Source organism: Osmerus mordax, chromosome 1 (assembly GCF_038355195.1).
Source record: "Osmerus mordax isolate fOsmMor3 chromosome 1, fOsmMor3.pri, whole genome shotgun sequence".
NCBI lineage: Eukaryota > Metazoa > Chordata > Actinopteri > Osmeriformes > Osmeridae > Osmerus > Osmerus mordax.
The window spans coordinates 14129376-14154924 of record NC_090050.1 but is presented as its reverse complement, the minus strand read 5'-3'; the positions used below and the strand labels follow the sequence as shown (position 1 = coordinate 14154924).

The 25549-nt window shown below is 45.1% G+C and overlaps 1 protein-coding gene across 6 annotated transcripts; it reads right to left on the bottom strand.

Moving 5' to 3' along the window:
- Positions 1–542: 542 nt before the first annotated feature.
- Positions 543–25121, bottom strand: ndrg3a (ndrg family member 3a). Of its 6 annotated transcripts, XM_067229345.1 has the most exons (18): positions 25008–25121; positions 14712–14785; positions 13942–14001; positions 13427–13459; positions 6596–6701; positions 6387–6507; positions 6204–6266; positions 6047–6107; positions 4878–4964; positions 4697–4753; positions 4496–4599; positions 4314–4379; positions 4163–4214; positions 4001–4048; positions 3868–3903; positions 3707–3758; positions 2400–2438; positions 543–1851 (listed from the first exon to the last, which is right to left on the bottom strand). In XM_067229345.1, exons 2-18 carry the CDS (start codon positions 14766–14768, stop codon positions 1682–1684), a joined length of 1212 nt encoding a protein of 403 aa, XP_067085446.1. In that variant the 5' UTR covers positions 14769–14785; positions 25008–25121; the 3' UTR covers positions 543–1681. The 6 variants fall into 6 exon arrangements, with proteins under 6 accessions (XP_067085446.1, XP_067085478.1, XP_067085487.1 ...); XM_067229377.1 differs by lacking the exon at positions 2400–2438; XM_067229386.1 differs by lacking the exon at positions 13942–14001.
- Between the last annotated feature and the right edge of the window lie 428 nt (positions 25122–25549).

Sequence of the window (25549 nt, the reverse complement as noted above, 5' to 3'; positions counted from 1 at the left end):
CACTTAAAGTGTATCAGTCAGCATACAATTCTGATCATCAGCCAAAGAGAAACGTTTGACTTTGAATGACCTGACTGCCTACAGTGCCTTGCCATAATTTGTAAAAACCATGAAGACTTGTATTAGGGCCAACAGATGTGGCGGCTGATATGTATGTGCTGAGCATCTGAAAACCAAAACCAAACACAGGTTTGGGGCAATGAGATGCTCAATCCATTAATTGTGGCATGTATGAGAAAACCTTATCTAAACACCAGTATGGCAAGACGGTGCACATTTATTTTCAGGGCAAGCTAAAAATAGCTTAGCTGACTTGCGGTTGGAAAACAAGTTTCCACAGCTCTGAATTTCAAACCGAAAGAAAATAAAAGCAAGCATGACATTTTTGGCCTGGAGTGATTGATGTTTTTTTTTCTAGGTTTCTATGCAGTACCAACCTTGATTGCCCTCACTAGGTATACTGTCCACACTTAAATATCTTCAACTTATGTTTTGACTAAACTGTTGAAATGCACTCGGTTTGGAATAAAATGAAACTCCTATTGACATTTTCAATATTCTAGCTTTATTTAGTATTACGGTAGTATAAATGAGTTGAATCAGCAGACAGTGAGAGGCACCACCCTCTGTGAAAGGGACTAAACACATTTTCACATCAGAAGACATTTGTTAATGTTGTTACTGTGAAGGTCTACTCAACAGATGACTGAATAGGCTACAAAAACAACAATTGTGTATACAGAAAAAAGAAAACAACATTAATAACAAAATAATATAGAGATCAAAACATCTTTACGATATCGTTGTTTTGTATTTCTATTGTTGTATTATTATTCTTTGCACAGATGCTTTGAAAGACATAAAAGGTCCTAGTTCAACCTGTATACAGTGCTATTTTTCATTCAGTGTATTTGCTAATGCAAAAAATACATTTGAATAACACATTGCAGATACAGTAAAATACTACAAATGCACACAGCTTGAGAGACAATACTACAATGTGAGCGGGGTGAAATGAGAATAACAGTGTAGGTACAATACAGCATTAAAACACAACCACACAATCAATAGAGGCATGTGTTCAAAGTTCCCAACATAAAAAAGATCAATTAAAAAGTGTTGCACTTATGTGTAATGACTGAAGTACAGAAGCAGAGGACCTGGGTAGTGTTGGTTTTGAGCTACAGTGCCCTTCAAACTCAAGACTTTAAAATGTAAGGGGGCAAACCTTCTACACATAGACACATTGTGAAAAAATAAATACAAGATGTGAGGCAATAATTGGTAACATAAGAAGGGAACAAGTGTATCTAGATGTGAGGCTAGATCTGCCTGCATGAAAGACATGCATTTGGATAGAAAATAATGAGAAGGACATGGGGTGGTTGATCTTACCATCAGACCCTTTACACACAAATATATGTATATGTTTATATATATATATTTGTTTCATTGCATCAAGTTGTGACTACATTTGATTTAATAGTCAATATATTTGTATATATATATATATATTTATATCCACATGTTCATCACATTATTCATTACATAACCTTCTGGCATTGAGTAGCAGTGTAAGAGAGATACAGATGGGAGACATAAGTTACGGGAGGAGGAGGAGGCGGACAGGGGCAGCATGGAGGGCTGCTTCCCGGTGGTAAGTAGGAGTGTGGGGGCAGGTTTAGCAGGAGACCTCCATGGTCTGGGGGCCAACCTGGTTGTCCAGGGCCCCAGTGGTGTTGCCCTCCAGCAGGCTGTTGAAGTTGCGGCTGCGGCTGCTGTCCATGGAGGTGATGCTGGAGGAGGAGGTGGTACGGGAGCGGGCCAGGCGGCTCAGACCAGCTGACGGCACTAGGGCACAAGACAGCAGCGTTAGCCTCTCTGTCACAGAGACGAGCGGAGGAGGGGATGCAGCGAGCACAGCGAGCACAGGAGTGCAGAGAGCACAATGCGTCATATGATCGTTTCTTTGGGCATACTCATACATGTAAAACTAAAGCTGACTATATTCACCATGCAAAGATACTGATATGCAAAGCATGAAGAGGCTGCATCTCTCAACCAAAACAAACTAAATAGAAGAAGCATATAAATAGAATATAGAAACCAAAACAAAACAAACCAACACTAGAATCTCATGCACCATCAACAAAGTAGAGCAGTCCGACCTAGAGATGTTCATGCTTATCAGGAAAGCCACCTGAACAAAAATGAATCTGTCAAAGTATGCAAATAGGTAACATAACTTAATGTAACAAGTTAATATTTCAAATACAATTTGGAAGCATCAGCTCAATGGATTTCTTTGTGCATACATTGACATTCATCTGGTGTGGGCAGGGATGACTTGCGGCTGGTGCAGCTAGTCTTAGCCTTGAAGCTGCTCAAGGACCTAATACCTGATTCGTTGCTCAGGTGACTGAGAAGAACGTAGGGAACTGTTAGCGTTGATGAACAGAGGAAGGGAAAGAAAGGAAGAGAAAGGAAAACATTGAAAGAGAGATTTGACAATGTTGAGATTTAGTGAGGAGTCAAGAGGGCTTCAGGAGAGAGGTCCTACTATCAGATAGAATGAAGAGCAGGGCAAACCTGACTAGTGCAACTGGCCCTGTACGTAGCATACATACTGTAGCATATAGAACCACAGCTACAGAGCAAGTGTAGAGAATCCCATCTCACATGTCAGAATACCTTCTCTCTCCTTTTAGGTTCTACCAGTGCGAAGAGTAGTTTTTGCAGAGGCTTTCTATTTCCAATATTCTGCAAGAAAGGAGCCTTTCATCTTCTAGTCCTACAATGACATTTGCCCCACAGGCACTCTATGCTGACCTTTAGTTCCACCATGGCTGTGCTGTACTACTGACACTGCAGCACATGACACTACAGCACATGACACTACAGTACAGCACACCGAGGGCTGCACTCACACTGAGGTGGGATTGGACAGATCGAGAGCAAAGATACAAGCATTATATTAAGACAGAGCAAGCACACTAACCCACACTTATCAATGTTTATCAAACATTCAATCCAGTTTTGTGCACTGTGATCAATTTGGTAAATACATATATTCCTTGTGGATGAATGAGCAGGTGATAACCCAGCAGCCTGTTTAAGTATGCACCATGGAAGGTCGGGGGGGGGGGGGGGACTGCATCTTAAACAGTTGTGATACAAAAGAAAAAGCACACACGGCAAAACAAGAGAATCTCTCCCACGCTGAAGTGAACAGGAAGTCAATTGCTGTTCAGCACATCCTTGATGATAGTCTGTCATGCTAGAATCACTAATTCCTCACCTACTGAGAATTGAGATTACCACACACTGAAAAGACCAGAGAGGAAAGGCATTAGGAGTAAGATGTGTCTCTCCGTGATCGGGGTGACAAAAACAGTCTTTTCACATACTTTTGGGTCCTCTCCAAACCCTTTAACAGAATGTCTGGCTAAAGCTCATGGGAAACCGCAATGAAAGCAACATCCATTTACTTGCGTTTATCATTTCACTCACGTCAACAGGAAGTACGTTGGCCATACAGACCTTGACAACAAACACGTCAGTTCAAGAGGACATCATTAGGCAGTTTCAAATGTAGAGGAGCCACTGTTAACTGGCTAAAGTAACCGCGAAAATGTATTTAAAAATTTAAATTACAGCATGACTGTAATACATACATACTGAATTATAGAAATAGGAATATGCTTACTGTAGCCCATCCCCTGCACAAAGTACTTGAATGCCTCTGCCAGTTTTCCAGGCTGTGAAAGAGACATGAATTATGAAAGTAGGTAGTACCTAGTTATGAATGAAGTGAATAATTGAATAAGTCATCAAACAAATGGAGTGTCCTAGGAACACAAGTCTCACCTGAACAACCTGGGGCAAGCCTCCACAGTCAGCCATCTAGCACAGAGACACTTGTCAGTTCTACTTCACAAATATATACACACACCCATTTATATATATTCATTTATTACACATTTAATACATATGGCCTCACCTTAAGCAGTGTGGTCTTAGTTGGATTTAATCTGGAATTACACTCCACCTAAAGCAAGGTTGTAGAGGAGGGTCAAGGGGGTCACGTATAACGTCTTCACGTATACTTCAGAGGATTTATCTATGGCCATATCTAAACCAACCACAGTCCCATCTAACTCACCACAGCCTCCACAGCAGGGGATGTGTCTCCGACTACCAGCAAAGCAGGGCACCTGGACGGCAAACAGACGGCAAAAACAGTTTGAAAATGGCAGTGAATGAACAAAACACCAAAACAACAACTGGAAATAGTACAAACAATACAAACTCACAACAGTGTGTTGACTGTGTCCTCATTAAGACCAACGACTGGCCTCTCGATCTCCAGATCCCGACGTCTGTCAGACAAACCCCCCCCCAAAAACACATGGTTTAGCAATGTGTCCAGCCATCAGAGAGCTCTAACGAAACCCCCAGAGTGGATGAAGCCCTCTGAGCGCCCATGGAAGCGTACCCATTGTAGGTAGCACAGAACAGGCCCAGGTTGTCCTGGTTGATGTCCTGGGCAATATGGAGGCGGTAGGTCTGGACGAGCTCCTGGTTATCTGTCAACTCCTCCTGAGAACACACACACACCATGAGGATGAAAGCTCTCTTCGGAGGTTAACTAGACTCCAACTAAGGCCAACATGCTGTGGCATTAAGGGGGACTCACAGTGCTGAAGTGGTGAGCCATCACGATGTCCACAAGATTACTGGTCCACCCAGACAGCTAAAGGGGAAATTATCAGGAGAAGGTCCAGTTACTATTTCTCCATTAATTGTGCAGTTAGTGGAGAAGTCTGGGAAGGGTAGGAAGGGCCGGTATGGTGGATGTCTTATGATAGAAAACTGACCTTGGAGGCTGCCCAATCTATCCATCCCTCGGCACATGGGTCCACGTCGATCAGCACCAGGCCCTCTACCAGGCTGGGGTTATTCAGCTGCAGGGGACAGAAGGGGGAAGGTCAGTCTGACACCAGGTATAATGGGAAAATCTCAAAACCCAATCTCAAAACCATAACCAGGTGCAGCACAAAATCTATCAGCCAGAAAGCAGGCGGGTGCAGATATAGAATGTCTCTAAAAAGAGTGCTGGATTTAGAAGTGCATTAGTGCATTGACAGACTATGTCTGTTTCGGGACCTCTGGTATTCCAGATATCTTTAACATAATCCTAATCCAGGGCAGCAACAGCTGGTACCATCCTACCTAGCCATCACATTTGGTTCCCCAAGAGCACATACTCCAAATGAAAGCATGTGACAATCACAATATTTCTCATTAAATCAGAATGAGAGCAGAGCCCCTGAGGAACATCCAACACTGTGATGCCTAATCCTCCATAAATGCATCCACCTTCCCCCTCCACTGTCCTCCTCTTCCTCATTAATCTTTCAGTGTTCTCTGTCCTTCCCTTCTCCTTCTGTGGACTTGATTGTACAGCTATCCTGTCTTATACAGATATCCTGTCTTGTACAGCTATCCTGTCTTATACAGATATCCTGTCTTGTACAGCTATCCTGTCTTGTACAGCTATCCTGTCTTATACAGATATCCTGTCTTGTACAGCTATCCTGTCTTATACAGATATCCTGTCTTGTACAGCTATCCTGTCTTATACAGATATCCTGTCTTGTACAGCTATCCTGTCTTGTACATATATAATGTCTTGTCCAACTATAATGTATCGCACAGCTATAATGCCTGTCTTATTTTAGCTCTGCTGCCTAGACAGAAAAACAATGATGAAGAACACGAGAGAAAGAGAGCGAGATGGGTTCGGTCACAAGGTTATTTATCATCCTATGAAGGGCACGGTTCAAATGAAAGACTCGTGAATTGCTGCTTGTGTAAGGATGTGAAGCATTACTATTCAGTCTGACAGATACTGTAGAAAGGCATAGCCAGACCCAGCCTGGGGACTGTGGTATTAGCATCCCAGACAGAGACACACAGGCGGACAGAGAAACAGACAGAGAACGAGCGAGAGGAAATGAATAGTAGATCAGAGAGGGGGACTTACAGCAAACCTTGAGAGGATGTAGGCACCTGCTCCAACTCCAATCCCGATCACACTATTAACCCTGCAGGGACCAGATGTACACATCAGCCTCCACAACACAACTGTACAACCCACTGCTACTGTTGTACACATGCTAGTGACCATGTCCATCACTTACTTTAGCTGAGTCATAACTGAGGGCAGCATCTCAGCAAGTTCATCCATGGTTGGGTACTGGTACCTGGAGACACAAAGACAGACAACCTACAGTATGAGACTAAAGTCAAACAGGGTTGTTTAGAAGTGCCTATTTACAAGCAGGCAGGCAGACGTGCACACACACACACACACAAACACACACCCAGTAGGGAATGGGGGCGCAGCCTCCTGCTGGCCAGGGGCGTCCACATGAACAACTGCAAAATGCTGGGTGATCTCCAGCATGTCCTCATAGTTAAACAGCGTGTTGAAGCACGACTTATCTGCAAGGAGGAAGAGCAGAGACGAACATGTAAGACGATACTGTACGTACCAAATGGCACAAATAGCATGAATTGTTCTTTTACTCACGGTTGAGGCCAATGTCATGGTAAGTGAGGATGATTGGCCGGTTGCCCTTGGGCACACCCCTCATGGTCACATGGAGGACGCCATAGGGAGTTTCAATGTCATGCTCCTGCAGCCAATCAGAGACAGCAACAGGGAGGTCAGAGACCTGACTGAAATGGGATCGATGGTGAACAAGTAATTTGAATGAAAGGGCATTTGAAGCTTGTGTCATTTTCCATGAAGGCCTCCCAGATGTCTGGAGGATCCAGAGAGGCCTTCGGCCCTCAGAGAGGCCTTCACCCCTCCCCTCTGGGACGAGAGACATCTGGCATGGACGGGGATCCAGCTGATAGTTGAGCACCACACAGCTCATCACACACGGGGAAGAGACCATACAATGTCGGACAAATCCGAAATCCAATTACAATCTTGTGTGTTTGCGTGTGTGCGCGCGTACGTGTGGATAATTAAGTGTGTATACAATCTTGGAAGTAAGGTCCTCCTGTTTCCTGCCTAGATGAAACACACAGCTGACGATTGTGTCGAGAGAAGATCTTTTCTTCAGAGGTCTCAAGTATGCAAGACTCTCTGAGGAATGACTGCGCAAAAATCTCAGAGTCATGGCTTCTCAAAGCTCTGCCCACAGGGGTGACCAGCATTTTAATTCAAAAATCTCAAAGGACCATCTCTCCTCTCCGTGTTTCTCGCTGTGAACCCAAGAACCTCTTCTACGAAACACAGACTCACATCCCCTAAAATGGATGCCATCTATCCACAGCCTTGTTTTAACAGTTAAGCAGTACCTAGTAGGTCAGTGCCTATAAAGATTACTCAGCAATAAATGCAGCAATAAATGTTGAGCTCATCATTTCATGAGAAGAACATATTTTAAACAGGAGGTGATGCAAGACACAAAGGAAATGACATAGTCATCCTTTGGCTTGTATCCAAACTTTCTCATGGCTCCTCCTACTGCTACTTCTCAAGACTCGTGACAGCAGTATCTGCTTACGTCAAACAGACACACACATTCCAAAGCGCAAGGTCGCCATGACTCAGAACTGCGTATGGGACGGACGGTGTGGGAGACACAGTGTGTGTATATGTGTGTGTGTGTGTCCAAGGGAGTGGTAAGTCTCAGGTCTCGAGGCACTCAGGTCATCAATAACAGAGAGGCAGAGCTTCAGTGAAGGAGAAGCTCAGGTTATCTGTGCCAGGAAGGGCTGGGCACACAACACTGTACAAAGCACCATTTTCACTTCACAGCTGAGGTTGAATTAGACTGACTGATATAGGACTATTCCCTTAGGAGAAGTGAAGGTTGAACGGTCTTCTGAAGGTCACAGATTGGCTGTCTTGGCCTTCATTCTCTAGCATGCATGGTGAAAAAGCATATGAGTGAAGCAAAAATACAACCATCATCCCAACGACAAGAATTAAGTCTTAGACTGTTTAAATGTCAACTAGTGACAAGGCTTACTTACACAATAAACTGTTATTATTTAAAAAGAGATTATCTTACCTAGCCAAAGCTATTATATGGTTGGACAATTATTCTAGAATATTCAGGAAAGACGGTGTCAAGGACACTTAGTGGGTGAAGAAATGTTGCTTTAGAGAACACATACAGCCTATGCACACACACACACACACACAAGTGAAAATCTGAGCCAGGAAATGAAACGAATACTTTGTCTGCAACAGGGAGAAAATAGGGAGGTCCGAATGAAAGAAAGAAAAACATGAAATGGACAGATGAATTCAGAGGAATGTGGTTCAAGATATTGGACAGGTCAGTGCCAGAACAAACAAACAGATGGGTGTGATGATGCATAACCTCAAATTGGAACAGGACAGCACAGACCCTGCATCCCGCAATCCACCTCCTGCTACTCCCTCTGGCCACTATTGATCTTAGTCATCCTCTCACTATTTTTCCCTTCATCTCTGCCTCAACATACACAGACACGCGCGCACACACACACACACACACACACACACACACACACACACACACACACACACACACACACACAACTCAGCCTTTGAGGCAAACAGACCTGGGGCGGGGCTCCTTGCATTGAGAGGGAGGGGGAGGGGGGGTACTGCAATGGCTGCAATCCTTTAACCCTTTACCACAGTCAATCTATGGTGCCTTTTGGAGTAGAATACTGAGTAGAATACTGTGGATTTGATACAGTCGGTAGAGGTCGGACATTTACTAAAGCATAAATAGAGCCCAGCACAGCAGAGAAACCTTAGAAAGCTGAAACACTGTTACAGAGTGAATAAAATGAGGGGGGGAAGGAGAGGCGGATAGTGGAAACAGAGAGGAGAGGATGCAATGGGGAGGGGAAAAGACGACAGATGGGTTTAGGTAGACTTGGACATAAGGAAAAGCCAAGTAGACAATCAGAGCAGTATGTCATCATACCTCACCGCAACCTTTCATCCCTGTCCTGTCCATCACCTTATCCTGCTCCCTCTCTCCTCCCCCACCCTCAGAGTGACGGCATCCATCACCTCGCACACACATCCAAACTGACAAACGTACACACACACAACACACACATAATGTGATATGGTGAGTGTATTCTGAGTATTCCAGCGGTCACAAGGCAAAACAACAGGAGGGTTCTCGTTGGGTGTGATGCCCATTGCTCAAGTGGTACGTTGTTGCTATGTGGTTGAAAGATGACTTGCCTGAGTGTTGCAGTTCATACTGATCCAAACTCAGGGACTGGGAGGAGGGGAACAAGGCCAGCCAAATGATTACTGATACAAACGGAAATAGCGACAATCACTCTGGTAAACACAAACGCTAATCACAAGCCCAGGCAGACAAACAGCATACATGTACAAGTCATTCGGATTCTCCCTTATTCACAGCCCTTTACACATATGCATTTTTCATGACATCCCGTTAAAATGCACCACTGCACCATTCTGCATGGACCGCACACATGAATGCATGGGCGGCAGATGAAAACAAGAAATCCTGCAGACAAACGCTCGCCCACACTAACGCCTGTGCACAGAAATGGCTCTGTCTGTCTGTGTGAGAGCTGCTGGCCAGGGAGTCCTACAGCCACACACACACACACAGATTTTCTACAAGCAGCACTAAGAAACATAACCCAGCACAGAGGGAGCAAGGTGTGTCAGTCAGATCCACTCACCACTCCATTCCCGGAGCATGCAATCTGGTCCAGATCCAGAATGGCTGACATGTTTCCCACGCAGGAGAGTAGACTGAGTGCCACTGGGAGCTGTCAAGATCTCCACAAGGACGGGTAGGGAGAAAGGGAGGGTAGTAGCGCAAGGGAGAGACACAGAGAGAGAGACACAGAGAGAGAGCGACACAGAGAGAGAGAGAGAGAGAGAGAGAGAGAGAGAGAGAGAGGGGGAGTAGACACACACAGAGGGACTAGCTAAAGAGCAAGGATAGAGCACCCAGAGGTAGAGGAAATGAGAGAGACGGACAGAACTCCAAATGAAGAAGAAGAGGGGTGGATACTTTAGAATGAGAGTGGGGGAGATGGATAAGATACAAATACAGGGAGAGTCCGAGAGAGAGAGAAAAGGAGATAGACAGAGTGTGAGAGGGGTGGGAGGCAGAAAGGGGGAGAGTGAGACTGCAGTTTGCGCTTGGTAAGCACAGTGCGTTAGTGTTTTCAGGGGCTACGTTCCGCTCCTTCTAATTGGATTGCAGAGGGTCAGGTGGGCAGAGGAAGGCGGGTTTAGAGGAGAGGGGTGGGGGAGGGATGGAGAGACAGAGGGATGGAGGAGGGGTGTCCGCCTGGAAGCAGCCAGCAGCCCAGGAGACAAGCAGGGCTGCAACGTCACACACAGACAGAGGAAGTGGTGCTGGAGCACAGAATACGGAAGGGAAGCTGACTTTGACTATTGACCCCTGTCTGCATTCAGCATCCCCCATACAGACAACACCAATCACAAAAGAAGTAGCAGGAACTGACATTACATGCCAACGCTAAAGGATCAGCCTACTGGTTTAAGAGGTGAATATATCATCAAGCTGATTTTTGGAAAGGAAAGCAGACACGTTTTCCTGTCTTTGACAGCGACGACAGGTTCATCATCTTAATGATAGACGTTATTTTATTACAAACAAGGCAATGCACACATTTACAGTAGGTGGCAGATATGGCAGGAATCAACATCCCCTGCTCCTCATTGTTTAACAGCAGCTGAATGTAATGTAGGTATATAAGTGCTATTCAAATAACATTAATCAGCTGACCCTTGTCAACCCTGCGTTTCTTCATCCTACACAACCCCCACCGCCAGACAAGAGAGAGAACATGCTCTCTACAATACAACATGAAGAAACGATAAAGTACACATGCATGTTAGTTATGGGGAATTAACCAGAAATGTGTGTAGCATGTTTATCCGTCTCTAAGCCTGTCTCCCTCTCTCTCTCTCTCTCTCTCACCTGATCCTATTTTTCACATAACCTGCAGTCACAGTTGGTCCTCTCAAAGTAGCTTGCCCAAACGGCAAGATAGGTGGAGGCGGAGGAGAACTGCTTTATGACTCAGAATCAGTGTTGAGTTTGACGTACAGGATTGCCAGTGCCATTACTACCAGGGGCCCATAGGGGGTGCCCCATACACATGGTTCATTCTGAGGTGTGGTGTACACACTGACTGATGCGGTACATAATTTTTTTTTTATCCTATACATAGCTATACACCTTATGACAAATAGGCTACTTTAACAACAAGGGCTGACAGCCAGCTGGTTTCAACCTCCAGTGTGCCACCCCCCAAAGTACAGTCATGATGGTAAGTGACGGTTTGAATATCCAGAACACATGCAAGCTGGCACGTCTACCTATGAGTCACGAGTCACCCTATGAGTCAGGGGAAACGGAAGGAGATGGATCATGTTGTCCTCAAACCCGTACACCCGTAGATCAGAACAGTAGACAATGGCCGGGTTTCCCAGATTCGTTAAGAAGCTCTTAACGCTAAGAGCTTCTTAGGAGCGTTCTAAGAGCGTTCTAGAGCGTTCTTAGAACGCTCTTAAGAAGCTCTTAGCGTTAAGAGCTTCTTAACAAATCTGGGAAACCCGGCCAATGTATGTACGCCTAAAGACACCACCCAAAGGCAAGCTGATTGGTTCTGAACAAATGATCAGGTAAACAGCGCCCTCTCCTGGACCAGATGAAACAGTGGAGGACGACGATGACTTGCAGTACTATACTGTGTAGAGGAGGCAGCCATTGTTCCATGAGGAGAATAGAGAGGGGATTCTTACTACACCTAGTTTAAGTTAAGTTGATGGTCAAACATCCCTATTTTAAGTTTCCACGTAAAGTATATGCAGAACAATCAACCTTTAAACAAAATGTTTCACCACTGAACGAACTGGACAATATATTGTGATAAAATGAGATTTACCACAGATTGCAATTTTAAAGATGGGAGCTTCCACATTCTACATTCATAGCAGAGAGGCAGCTGTTGTGCTGACCCTGCCTTGCTGGAAGATTTCGGTGGAGTTGGTGCTAATGTATCCTCTGGTAGGGAGGAAGTATCTATGTGGCATCAAGGCTGAGGCACCACCCCCAGACCCTGTCTCCTCCTGGCCAATCACGCACAGCAGCATGGTTATGACATCATCACAGCAGTACTGGAATTACTGGTGCAATGGTAGAATTACTGGCTTTACACTGCAAAAAGACACATTTGGGAAACAGACCTAGAGAGTGGGTTTGTATGAGTGTATGTATGTTTGGTCAATTTCTTTGACTCCACAAACCTCTAAACAAGTGTAGGCTCTGTGTGAGGGTGTGTGAGGGTGTGTAATGGGGGATGGGTGCTAGACAGGACCACATGGAGGAGAGCATGAACCAGCCCTGCTCTACTGAGCGTGCTTACTCTCCTACCTGCAGGAGCTATTTTTAGCCCATGATGTGATGCAGGGAGCATGAAGACTGCAGGAGCCTGGGAGAGCCACAGACCCTAACCCTTCACTGGGAGAGCCACAGACCCTAACCCTTCACTGGGAGAGCCACAGACATTAACCCTTCACTGGGAGAGCCACAGACATTAACCCTTCACTGGGAGAAGAAGCCTCAGAAGTAACATCCCTAACATTACGTGGAAACTTAAAGACCCAATTACCTACTAAGTCAACCATCATTGGCTAGATTACACAATGAAGCTAAATCAACATCGATTCAATAACCACATGAAACCAAACTCATGTTTTGTTCTAAACCGTCTCTGTGTTTGTGTTAGGTTTTGTGTGGGTGTGGTTTTGTCATGAGTGTGTGTGTGTGGTGTTGTTATGAGTGTGTGAGGTGTTGTTATGAGTGTGTGTGAGGTGTTGTTATGAGTGTGTGTGAGGTGTTGTTATGAGTGTGTGTGGTGTTGTTATGAGTGTCTGTGTGTGGCCTGACCGGCTCTTTCTGACTCTGGCCCCATTAGTACAATCAAGCTCAAGCAGAGATCAGGGGAGTAATTGTAGGATTACCATCTTTGGCAAGATGTTCAAACATTTGCTATGATTGGCGATAATACTATTGTTCTCAATAATACACGCTCACATACACACAGACAAAGAAACAAGGGCAATCTCACCATTATTTGACAAGTCTTGAGGGGTTTACTTGACAGTATAACTGGTAGTGTTTGTATAGTGTTCTTTACACTTGACATGGGCACAAACTGGGTCAAAAGTGAACACCTCATGAGGGAGAAACTCCTTTCAAATGTAGGGCACGGTCTGAGCAGCAATGTTCATACCTACCACCCTCCCCTGCGTCATGCCATTTCCAGGAACAGAAAAAACAACAACAGTGTTTCAACTGAGGACACTCACCTGGCAGTCAAAGTCCTGGAAGTTGCGTGAGTTCTGAAAATGAGAAAGGAGCAAACAGAGTTGTTGTGAAGCGTTCCATGTAAGATACAGATACAAAATGTCTGAATGGTATATCAGAGACCTGAGAAGTGCTGTTCAGCTGAACAGTCATTCCAACTGAGAGGCCTACACCTATCTCTAACTCTCCTCCTATGTCCTCCCTGTCCCTGAGTCTCTCCTCTGCTCTGTCCTGCTGGCAGCTGTGTCATGTCTCTTAATGAGGTGGCCACTAGGTGGAGTGAGAGGTCAGCCAGACACTCATTCAGGCTGATGAGATCATGTTATTTTCCCCCTGGCCTCATGACACTTAGTCTAAAAGCCTCTGCTTTAGTCAACACGCTTCCTCTAACCCAACACTTTGCCTAACTGTCTGAGATATTCGCCTGGGGTCACTTGGAGCATTTACCTGGAGCACCCGACTGAGCTAACAGGGGTCATGTTCTACAGACAGGCTGACTTCATGCTCACTAACCCACCCAAAGAAAGACTGTGTCATGGTTTCGTCTTGCTGGCTCCTTGCTGCAGTGGAGATGGTCCTTGAGGAATGGTGGGAAGACAGCTTTGATCTGCCAGAGTTTTTTTTTTGGTTGCTGCTCTTCCCTTGGAATCTTTAAAGCTTCCAGAAAAGAGATGAGTTTCTGCCAGCTTTCCCTTTGATCTCTCCCTCCTTCCCTCTTGCTTTCAAACTCCCATCCTTCCTCTCTCCTCCCCTCTCTCTCCTTCTTCTCCTATTGACTCCAACCCCCCTCTCTTTTTTTCCTCCTCTACTGTGAACCAGATGATATAAATAATGCACTTTGATGAACAGAGCACTCTGTATGTACACACACTGTGCTGTGCACAGCTGTTGGGATACGTATGGACCTCCTTAGCAAGTAGCCCCCCCTCATCAGCTAGCCCCCCCCTCATCAGCTAGTCCCCCTCATGAGCTAGTCTCCCTCATCAGCTAGTCTCCCCCTCATGAGCTAGTCTCCCTCATCAGCTAGTCTCCCCCTCATCAGCTAGTCCCCCCCTCATCAGCTAGTCTCCCCCTCATCAGCTAGTCCCCCCCCATCAGCTAGTCTCCCCCTCATCAGCTAGTCCCCCTCATCAGCTAGTCTCCCCCTCATCAGCTAGTCTCCCTCATCAGCTAGTCCCCCCCTCATCAGCTAGTCCCCCCCTCATCAGCTAGTCCCCCTCATCAGCTAGTCCCCCCCTCATCAGCTAGTCCCCCCCTCATCAGCTAGTCCCCCCCTCATCAGCTCACCTTACTGGTCAGCAGGGGCTTGATCTCAGTCAGCTGGACATCCTGTAGCTCTTCCATCTTTCTGTCTAGTCACTCTAAAAAGAAAGGACAGGACAGTACAGATAAGCACCAAATGACACATACTCCCACAGACTGGGCTTGACAGTGTTGTATCGTTGTTTGAGTCGGGGCTGTGTTACAGCATGAAGTGCACTCGTAAATGTGTTTGTTCATCAACACAAGCACGCACACGCACAGAACATGGCAGATTACTAAGAGACCACAGGGTCCCACAGGGTCGATAGTGTTCAGATTCATGTCAGCAGCATGTGTTAGTTATCCTGGGAGCGGTTAACAACAGCACATCATACTGATTGATCTATTAGTATGGGATGAAGCAAGCGTCTGCTTGTGGTGCCATGGTCCTGCCCCTGCCCCCCCCCCCCCCCCCCCCTCAGAGAGACAACGTCTGTGTTTATTCCCCCTACCCCCACCTCCCCCTCTCATGGCTTCCACCTCAGCCCTCATTCAAGGTGAGAACTGGGGGCAGTGTTGGGTTACCTGGTGCACCAAGAGACAAGCTCTGGTTACACTGAAAAGCATATGGATCCTAAACTAAGACAGACGTTCTCTGATTACTGAAGGTCGGAGCAAACAACAAGTTGGCAAGTCAATCGGCTATTATACTAACTACAGTGCCACTGACTGTGAGAGATACATGCTAATAATTAACCCAAATCAACCTGAAGTACCATTGGACAGAACGGAGGCCAATTGCAGTCTGATCTGGGGCTGATGCATTCACTTCCTGTGTCAGAGTCCGCCCCTCTAATGACCTTGGGCTTCAGTATCAGATCACCTTCAGGGTTGCTTAGTGAAGTGTCTGTAACTCAACCAACCAGAGCAGCTATGCTCGGTGACATCATCCCAGTTTGAGTCAGCAGGAAGACCTTTCGGCACTCTTCATGGACCTGCTGCTAATGATTGGCTGGGGGATGGAACGCTCCTGCTGGTGACAATATTTAACTGCTTCCTGGAAAAGACTAGAAGTTCCACTCAAAATCCATAGGAGTGACTTAGACTTTGAAAACTGTAATGTCCTCCGAGAGGCAATTTGTTTTCTAGCACAGAATAGACACACATTAAAAACCCATCAATGTAACAAAACAACACAACAAAAACAATGATCTCAAGATCATCTATTGTAGCCATCATAATATCATCACAACCCAGGCAGACATTTAAGGTGCCTGTCAATAACTGTGTGCCAACAATTCAGAACAGATGGCATTTGAGTGACAACAATACCAGTACAAGAAAAATAAATTGAAAAAAAAAACATCAAAAGTAGGAAGTAATTACCCGGAACTGAGAGAAAATATGGAGTGGAATCCTGCTGACAAATCCGGCTCAGAAGAACTAAATAATATTTAGACAAGCTGTGAGGAGAAAAGAAAAACAAATATTCTGCATGCTTGAGCAGATTAAGCGTATTGGCTGGATCAATCCAACACTTCCTCAGGCTGTCACAGACATTGGGACGGAGGCAAAGGCCAACTGTAATCGTAGCCTGCTAATCGGCTAATAGAGTGCCCACGGAGTGGGGTCAGGCTAGACTTACCCAAATTATAGACTGACAGGTTAATTGCAGACCTCCCCCCTACAGGGGTTACCTGGGAAACAACCCCCTGGTTGCGCCTTCAATGTCAGAGAGAGAAAGACCCCCCCAGAGGCTTGTTTCTCTATGTGGCCCCTTGCTGTGGGTCCAGCCACCTGTAATAACAGCAGCTTCCCACTAGACTGGCCTGTCTCTTATCAGCACTATACAATCCTATTCTACTGTACAGTGTGTGCAGCTGTTGCCATAGAGACAAATCTGGGGATGTTTATTCTGAGCTAGGAGCCCCTTGGGACAGACAAGAAACATAAAGACAAGGGGAAATCGAGGCTGGGATAAAAGTAGATTCTGGCCGTTCTAGAGGGAGATATAGATCGAGAAAGGTTATCGAAAGCATCTGTTTTTAGCAGTGATTACACCACTATGTGGTGAAAAACTGTGTGCTACATCTACGGAGGTGTGTTTCAGTGGGTAAAGCTTAAGTGTTGAGAGGCAGGCAGGAGTCGAACACAGCCGGGTCTGACTGCAGCAATATGAACGTTGTTACTAATGACATCTCCTGGCAGATATGACTGAATATGAATAATTAAGAAACACTCATTTAGGCAGACATGAACTTATGGCTTACTAGAGCTAAAAGCACATTACAAACACACAAACACAAATATGATACACGTTCACGCACATTGCCTCTTAGCTGTTGTCTGGCTCAATTTCTGCCTCAGCATGGTGTGCCCAGGGCCGCCCTTTCTCAATGTTGAACATACTACCTCACTGGGCTCAGAGAAAAACATGTCTGGAAGTCAAGTCTGAGGAAAACCACAGGAGCTCTCTGACACAGCAAGGGAAAGGTCAGTCCTTCCCACTCGTGGCTTATCTCTTCGTTCGAGACCAAGACACGAGACAGATGAAACCAGGAGGATTAAACTTTGAAGTGAAAATCCTGATCCTGATTCTGAATTGCACTGCCTTGCTGGGTTGATATTAATATTACACTGGTCTTTAAAAAAGAAGACCCCACTCCATGTGACCTGCATCCAGCCAGGGCTGGGCTGGCTATAGAGATGGTACAGTTGTTATGTTAAGCTTAGTGCTGACACACACACATACAGCGAACCAAAAGGAGTCTTGTAGCCACCTTGTCAGCAGCTAGTGTTAGATGATTGATGAAGAAGCCCCACCATTCCTGCCTCAGCCCCCATCGACCCATTGTGTCTCCATCCATCCATCTCACGTCGGAGGGCAGAGCACCTCCGCCTGGGAGAGGCTCCATGATGGATCACAGCTTACTGGCCACCATGCTGGCCATTAAACTGCCTAAAACTCAGATATGAGTCTCACTGGTAACCCTGGATTAACCTAACTAAGTATCCTTTTGGTGATCCTGTCCTAAAAGACGGACGGATTTTATGAGTGAATACTTGGCAGCTATTTGACAGATAGTCCCACATAAATAACTGTGTTATGTTTCTGTCTGTTTTTAGTTTGGTCCACAATACTTTAACAAGTACAGTCCCAATTACTGAACAGAGGGACGTCTGTGTCTGAGAGTTTTGGGGGGGTTCGCAGTCAGTCAAGCATCAAAAACAAAACAGAAATGGGACAAGCCAAATTCCAGAGATGCTACCTCCATGCCAACCATTCAGCAGAGCTCCCCTGCCCTGCCCGCTCCTCTCCAAGTGCCTGCCGTTGTCGTGGTTACCATGAAAAGAAAAGGATATCCCTTGTTTCAGGACGGTAACTGATGCCACCTTAACCCTAGCCTTTCTTGTAACCAGGAACATCTCACTTGAAACTCATTCCCTCCAAACACACATTTATAGAGCTTAGTCTGACTATAATCCACTCCAGAGTATAATTATGTGTTAAGGGACTATGACAGGGCTCAGTTCCAGATTATTCCGAACACTCTAACCAGGGCCGTTTGGTAAGAGAATTAGAGGAGAAAAATCTCTTCATTTTTTCATTTCCTTTCTGTCAAGGCATTAGTGTGACTGGAGGAAGTGTAAGCCGTATGTTCTGTTCCAAACCACTGCTCTATTTGATCTAATGAGACAATGGGCTGAAAATAGAATATTTGGACCAGGACTGGATCCAGTCTGGAAGTCTTTCTCTGTCTCAGTGCTAGAAGAGCCACCACAACACTAGTACCATCCTCTGACCAGAGCCATCCTCTGACCAGAGCCATCGTCTGACCAGAGCCATGCTCTGACCAGAGCCATGCTCTGACCAGAGCCATCCTCTGACCAGAGCCATGCTCTGACCAGAGCCATCCTCTGACCAGAGCCATGCTCTGACCAGAGCCATCCTCTGACCAGAGCCATGCTCTGACCAGATCCATGCTCTGACTCTGGGATGTTGAGAGTCCCTGGTGATGCTTCTGCTTTCTTAATTACAGCTCACTCCTTGAACAGGATGTTCAAGGAGGCCCCAGTCTCTACGCACCCTGACAAATTCCTTTATAAAAGGCTGTTTTGGATTGCATGGGTCCTCAGCACATGCAATCAAAGGCCGAGATAGAAGAACTTAAATTAATTCAATTGTCAAGTGAATGTTGTAAAAATGTAATATCACTGAGAGCACTATCTGTCAGTAATTTAGAAATAACTCAGTGTTTAGTCCCTCTTCTAAGAATTTACTTCTAGGAAACTACTAGGAAAATTCCTAGTACGGCTGTAAGAATTATTTTCAACTAACAAAGGGTGGTAATACTCAAGCGCATCATTAACAAAGTGAAAATACCAAAGAAAACATGCAGACTCCACTGCATGAATATTTCCAAATACAGACCATTGAATACTGTGTTATGGAGGGTTCCTGTGCGAGTGCTACTATGTACAGAAGGGGTGGAGGGACATGACCTTGTGGCGTGTTTCTCTTACCCAAGTTCATCTGTCTCTCTCTCCCTTTCTCTCTCTCTCATGAGCATCTGTCACATGTTTTGTGTGTGGGGGAGTTTGGGGATTACGCTATATTTGGTTTTGGTTTACACTGCCAGTGTTTTTGTGTGCATGTCTGTTTGTGTATTTGTGTGCATCTGTGTGTGTGTGTGTGTGTCGGTATTAGAGTAGAGGCTTGGTTCATTAGCAGAGTTTTTCACTGGCACACAGCAGACACTGCACTAACCTTTCTGCCAAGAGGGAGCCCCACCCCCTCTCCTCTCCCCAGACTGGGGGCAACCCAGTGACAGAAACAAAGTCACAGACACATGCAAAATAAGGCTTAGGACAGTTTCACAAATAAAGGGTCCACAGACGTGCATTGCACAAACGTGCCCACATGAACACATTCACATACCGCATAGGCCCTTATTACTATCCTCAGATGGCTTTTAAAGAATTGCTGTATCCGCTAATGGTCTTATGAGATTAAAAAAAGCATCTTCCCATATTGATTTAGGACCGCATATCTGTTGGCATCATCAGTAATATAAAAGCCTGTCTTCAAGACATCAGCCACTTGGCTTTACAGAGTGTCTTATAGCCCAAATTATTATTTGTCAGGGTTTCAGGGGATAGCTAGAAGCTGGATTTACAACACTAATACGGGGCAGACCAGTGGACTATTTTTCTCTCAAGTAGTGTGATGTGTCCATCCAACTACAAACTCTATTAATATTAAATCAACCAAGGTTAAAGTACTAATCATACATTGTTTATTAACCGTCAGGTGGGTCCGCGGGCGGTAGAACATATGTGAGGCCGTTTCTCCCATGTTCGTCCCACAATAACCTACATGCTCAGCCTTTCCAGCTCAGCAAGCTCTATTTTGGTCTTTTTGGTCATTTATAAGTCATGGAGCGGACCAAGCACTAAGCTGTGTATCAATTTGAGGAGTGTCTTTCGGGTGATGTGATTTGATTCTTAGAAGCGCCTATCTGCCTCTATCTATCACCATGACATTCATGAAGACAGTATGAGCGGATTTTCTCAAAACTGTTGGTCTGCATCATGTCGCTGTCCAGAATCAAAGGCTGAAATAAAAGATCTCTCATATCAGCCTCATAAAGCCACAGAGACATGGAGGAAAATATACCACTACTAAGCGAATGTCAACAAATGGACAACACCCAATAAATGTGCTGCAATCTATAACCAGGGCTGGAGAGAGGTGTGGGCCCGGCTCGTCTCCTCCTGCTACAACTGCTATAAATAAGGGGGAATGGGCAGCCTGTCAGCCCTGCTCTCAGTGCTGCTAATAGAGTACCAGCCTGTGCGCTCCCTCGCTATGCTAGCTGCTTCAGACTGGCGGTCTGTAGGGGATTCCTAACCTGGCTCACTCATGCAGGTAAGAGCAGAGCGGGGGAGCACAATGCTGGGGGAGACAAGGGGAGAGACAGAAAGGAACAAGTTCACGTCAAGGAGCAGCAGGTTGGAGGGTGGGTCTGCTTCGGATGAGAGCCTTACAGGAGTCAGAGAAGTGCTGGGCCAGCAGGACACAAGGCCTGTAATGGATGAGAGGAACACAAGGCCACGAGTGCTGGAGAGAAAACAGGGTGCTGACAAGGGGCAGCTATCTCACCTCCAGATAGATAACAACACATTTCACATCTCTCTTTGCTCTCTCAGATATTCCATAGATAGAGACATGCCAGGTTCTTCAATTAAATATCCTCCCACTTAAATAAAAAAAGAACTGACCGAATTGAGTGAGTAGTACTAAAAAAATAACCATACTTCCGTATGTACAGAGGTTAGTTCTGTGAGCTGCCTGTTGCACACACAGAGCCGAGCTTCTTTGGATAGAGCCATCACACTGCTAGATTGGCTGTCACACTGACTGATCGCTGACAAGTCAATCTCCGGGAGTGACGAGGAACCTCCAAGCCAGCACAGCACAGCACAGGCGCCTTCTGTTCTGGTCTCCAAGGAGGTTGGCTGTGTCCTTGGCAACCACAGGGAGCCATCACACCCCAAACCCCACCCCCTCCACGGAGCGCAAACGCTGCCGCCATGACGACCAAATGACCTTTTACCATCATTTACATAAGGCCTCTCATTCTCATCAGCTGAGCCCAGCCGAGGAGCAGAGGGGGTGCTTTTACAAGTAGCCGAAGCAGGCAGGCAGAATGAGGGAAATCCTGAGATGGTCACAGACAGGGTCATGCACGATACAAATGTACAGAGATAGGAGCAACTGCTTAGTCTGGTCACAAGCTTCCCCCTTACTTGCAGAGATACACACACATTTAGGGTCACAACTCGCCACTCAGTAACACACACACATACACCTGAATCCCACCCAATCTTCCTGAGTTTCCTTTACTCAGTGTGACAGTTTGGCGTCTGATGCTGGCTCGCCAAGCTACTCGTCACTAGGAAGGGCCAAGCGACTGTATGTCACCTTATTGCGTACAGATCCCAAAAAATCTTACCGTTGTTAAACTTTCATTGTAAAATGTTTCTGAGTACTGGTAAATGGGGTATGGTCAATGATTAATCAAGCCTGGAGACAAAAGATTATTTGGATAGTTGACACAACTATCATAGACATAATTACATTGAACCAACCATTTTGAAGTTGCGTACCTATAGTCATTGATTTATCATGCCACATTTTAAATATTTTTTGGTAAAATTTGTCAAAGTAATGATACATATGTAGACAAATGGTGCTTCCAACTTCTCACCTCGTGCACAAGAATTTGAGACAATATACCTGGCGTTAAACTTTATACGTTAATTAGATGTCTAAACTTGGTTCCAGACCTGTCTTCGATCTTTTTGGATTCACTGTTGATGTATCTGACGTTGACTTGAGACAGACAACAGTGACTTCCCTTCATCTCCAGATGTATTGTTTGTTTTTTTTTACCGGGAGGAGGAGCCTCAGCCCCCTGGGGGGAGGAGCCTCAGCCCCCTGGGGGGAGGAGCCTCAGCCCCCTGGTGCAGTGGGCTCTCCATTTGCACAACTGCAATTAAAACTGGCAAGGACTTTCATTTTCCTTGGTGTCTCTAAGCCCATTAAAACAAGTCATGGATACCATTTTTACAGTGCGTGAGAACCTCTACCCTTGGACTGTGGTGCCTAAGGAGTGAGGGAGGCTGTTGGGAACACATGCTGTACGCTGTGCATGTACTGTAGGTATTGTGTGTGTGCGTATGTGAAAGCCTGTGCATGAATGTATGTATTAATTGTATGTATCACGTATGCACTTTGTTATTTGTATGTTAACAGCAGGTAACATAAGTGTCCAAGACAAATTTCCTTTGGGACAACTCAGTTTAACTTATCTTGTAGCCAGACCATGGGTATGGATCTGTGGTGGCTGGATCAAAACAGCAAAGACAAAACATATCCTGCACAACTCTTCCTGACAACAAGGTGAAGGGGACAAGGAACAGGCCTGGGCTGAACATGTGAGTGAAATTATTGATTAATTGGGATGAACATTAGTCATTATTAACATGACAACCAATGCATTGTTTATTCTCTGTATCAAAGAGGAGCTGCAGTGGTGAATGTTTATTGTCGATCTATGCACATGTGCACGTGTAGTAGTGTGTGCGCGCGTGTGTGTATATGCGTGTGTGTCAGTAGTGAAGGACTGCAGAGGGCATCTAAAGGCCCCTCCACCTTGGAATGTGTCCATCCCTGTGGATCAACAAGCTTGCTACCTGTGCTCTCTCTCTTTCTCTCTCTCTATCTCTCTCCACCATGTCACCACCTGCTGCTGTCATGCCGACACTGATAAAGAAATGAAACGGAATAGCTCTCTCCCAGATGTGTTATCACGCTGCCTGCGGTTAATGACAAGCAATCGTCTCACACAACAATTACAGGACTGTCCACACTGAAGTGACACAAGGCTCAAGAGATGAGCAGAGACACACTAACTAAATAAGGAGTGCAATATCAAGGTTATTACAACAGTATTACAAGGTTAGAGAGGTCTCAGCCTGGCTTGATCCATATATAGACTTAGGAAGTTGGTGCTTGGACAGCAGCTCTCCGTTTGACAAGTTCACTTAACAGATCCTGTACGCAGTCTGTACTGTAACCTTATAGGTCTTGAATTGCACAACTCTAAACAGCTCAATTTCAACAGCACAGCACAACGTGAGGACAAACAGAAGAATATGTGGCACACTACCACAACAGAAGGACCTAGAACCAAGATGTTATACTGCTTAAGGCCCCTGGAATTAATAATCAATATGTGACCAGGAGTGGTTAAAGTAGCATCTTGGACCAGTGGATTAACTTTTGTACAAAACATTCACACACTTTGTAGAATGCTCCTATCTCCGTGCAATGAATCCCAGCTCTAGGTTTTGCCTTGTAGGCAGCAATGACAGACAGTGATGCTGAGGTGATACAGTGAACAGACGGCTAACTAGAAGGCTGACTGGCAGCTTCAGCAGAGCTTAATTAAACCCTGCATCTCCCCTGTGTGTTGTATTCCCTGGCAAGAGATTTTGTGTGCTAATAGGCTACTGTGAATGTGTTATAAGACTTACTTAAATTGGTTTATCTAATCATTTTTTGAGATCTAAATACAGGTGCCTTAAAATCAAGGACATGGTGGAGTTTCCCACAAATGCACCCTTTCGTTGGAATGGACAAGCCAACAAACTTGTAGACACATGTTTGAGACCTACAGTATTAGACCTTTTCAAACTAGATTTGTTACAAGGGGTTTGTTCTTTTATTTAGCTATAAACCCATAACAGGCAAAGTCTTATCTGCTGGATATTTGTAAAATATAGGTCCAAACTAAATAGAAGCTTTGTTGAGAATGACAACAACTGGAAGCAATGGCACGGTTTGTTGTGTAAACTTTAACCGCCATTGCTTATTTTGAGGTCATTCTTGGGATCATATAACCTGAAAATCCTGCCTACACCTCAGGACACATGACCTTCGAATAACCAGGTGACAATTGACAATGTCATCTAATATAACCTAATCCCTTCAAGCCACTAGTTGCCAGCATCAGCATGGCACCGTGGGACTGGCAAATCGTGCCTGCTAAATCCTGATAGATAATTTTGTGTCACAAATCATTACTGTATCAAAAGATAATTCCCACGTAGTCTAACAGTATGCATTTGGTCTTAAGTTCTAGGGATACTGCACTTAGTTGGATTGTATGGATGTGGTTTCTTAAACTGTATAAATCTGGCATGTGTAGATGCCTAATAATAAGCAGTTTTCAAAATCTTCTACAGGTTTGAAATGAACAGGCTACTCTTGACACAAGCTTCGCTGGATCTCGACCGAAATACTCCGTCCGCAGGAGGCCTGGGGTCACTCATATCGTTGAGTACCCTACAGTAGCCTAGGCGTACGCTAGCAAACATTGTTACTTTACTTTATAATCATTAGATCATGTATTCAAAAATAACGCAAAATTGTCACAACGGGTAACTGTGGATAATAAACCGTACTGTTTTAACTGAGTCCGTCGATCCAGTTACAAAGTGTTCAATGCAGTTCCTGCCTGCGCCACTTAAAATATACTTTATATTCAAACATCGACTGCTTATTTTAACTGATTCGAATGGTAGAAGCCTGCAATTCTGGCCTCTCTGTTTCTACGTGCCTGTAAAATGCCTGTAGAAAAAGGGTCCATAAATACAACAGAGAACTGGAACACAAGATGAATTGGTATTGCGAACTGCGACTCTCCCACCATTGAGCACATCTGTAATAGATACATTGTAATATTTCACTGTACAATGGATGTTCACACTTACCACTCGGAAAAAAATCAGTACCCAGTCAATTCCCTTAAAAATATTGGAATATAGAATACGCTAACTAGGTGGAATGATAATGGAGTATCGCACGTTCTCAGCGCGTTTCCTCATCCAACGAATGTCACTGTTCTGGGCGGAACTAGCCTACACATTGCGTCCTAGACATTACGGAGGACAAGCCACGCAGCCAATACGAATAGGGTGTACAAATCCATCTGAACGCCCCCAAGAGGTTACAAAAAAAGATGCTTTTCTCAGATGGCAGGCCAGCGTATCATTTGACCTGCCCCATCTGCACTGGCCCATTTCTCAAAGATTAAAAGATTAGAATTCACATTAAGTTTCAGTTTTTTAATTCCCGATCTGATTGTGTAAGCGTACACATTCAGCTGAAAACAAGTTATCGAACTCAATGGGGACTTATAACCTTTGACATATTTTTAAGTCCATTTCCAACTGTACAAGCAAAAAATGATGTGACTAAATTGAAGCCCAGTATATTTATCAACAACACGTGATATCTATTATGAGATGGATCT

What these genes read in the sequence shown, in the direction of transcription:
- ndrg3a (XM_067229345.1), bottom strand. Translation starts at nt 14,768, where the DNA reads ATGGAAGAGCTACAGGATGTCCAGCTGACTGAGATCAAGCCCCTGCTG. An exon ending in TCCAGGACTTTGACTGCCAG is followed by an intron (nt 6,702 to 13,426) that starts GTGAGTGTCCTC and finishes GATTGGCTGCAG; the next exon opens with GAGCATGACATTGAAACTCC. An exon ending in TGGCTCACCACTTCAGCACT is followed by an intron (nt 4,600 to 4,696) that starts GTGAGTCCCCCT and finishes GTGTGTTCTCAG; the next exon opens with GAGGAGTTGACAGATAACCA.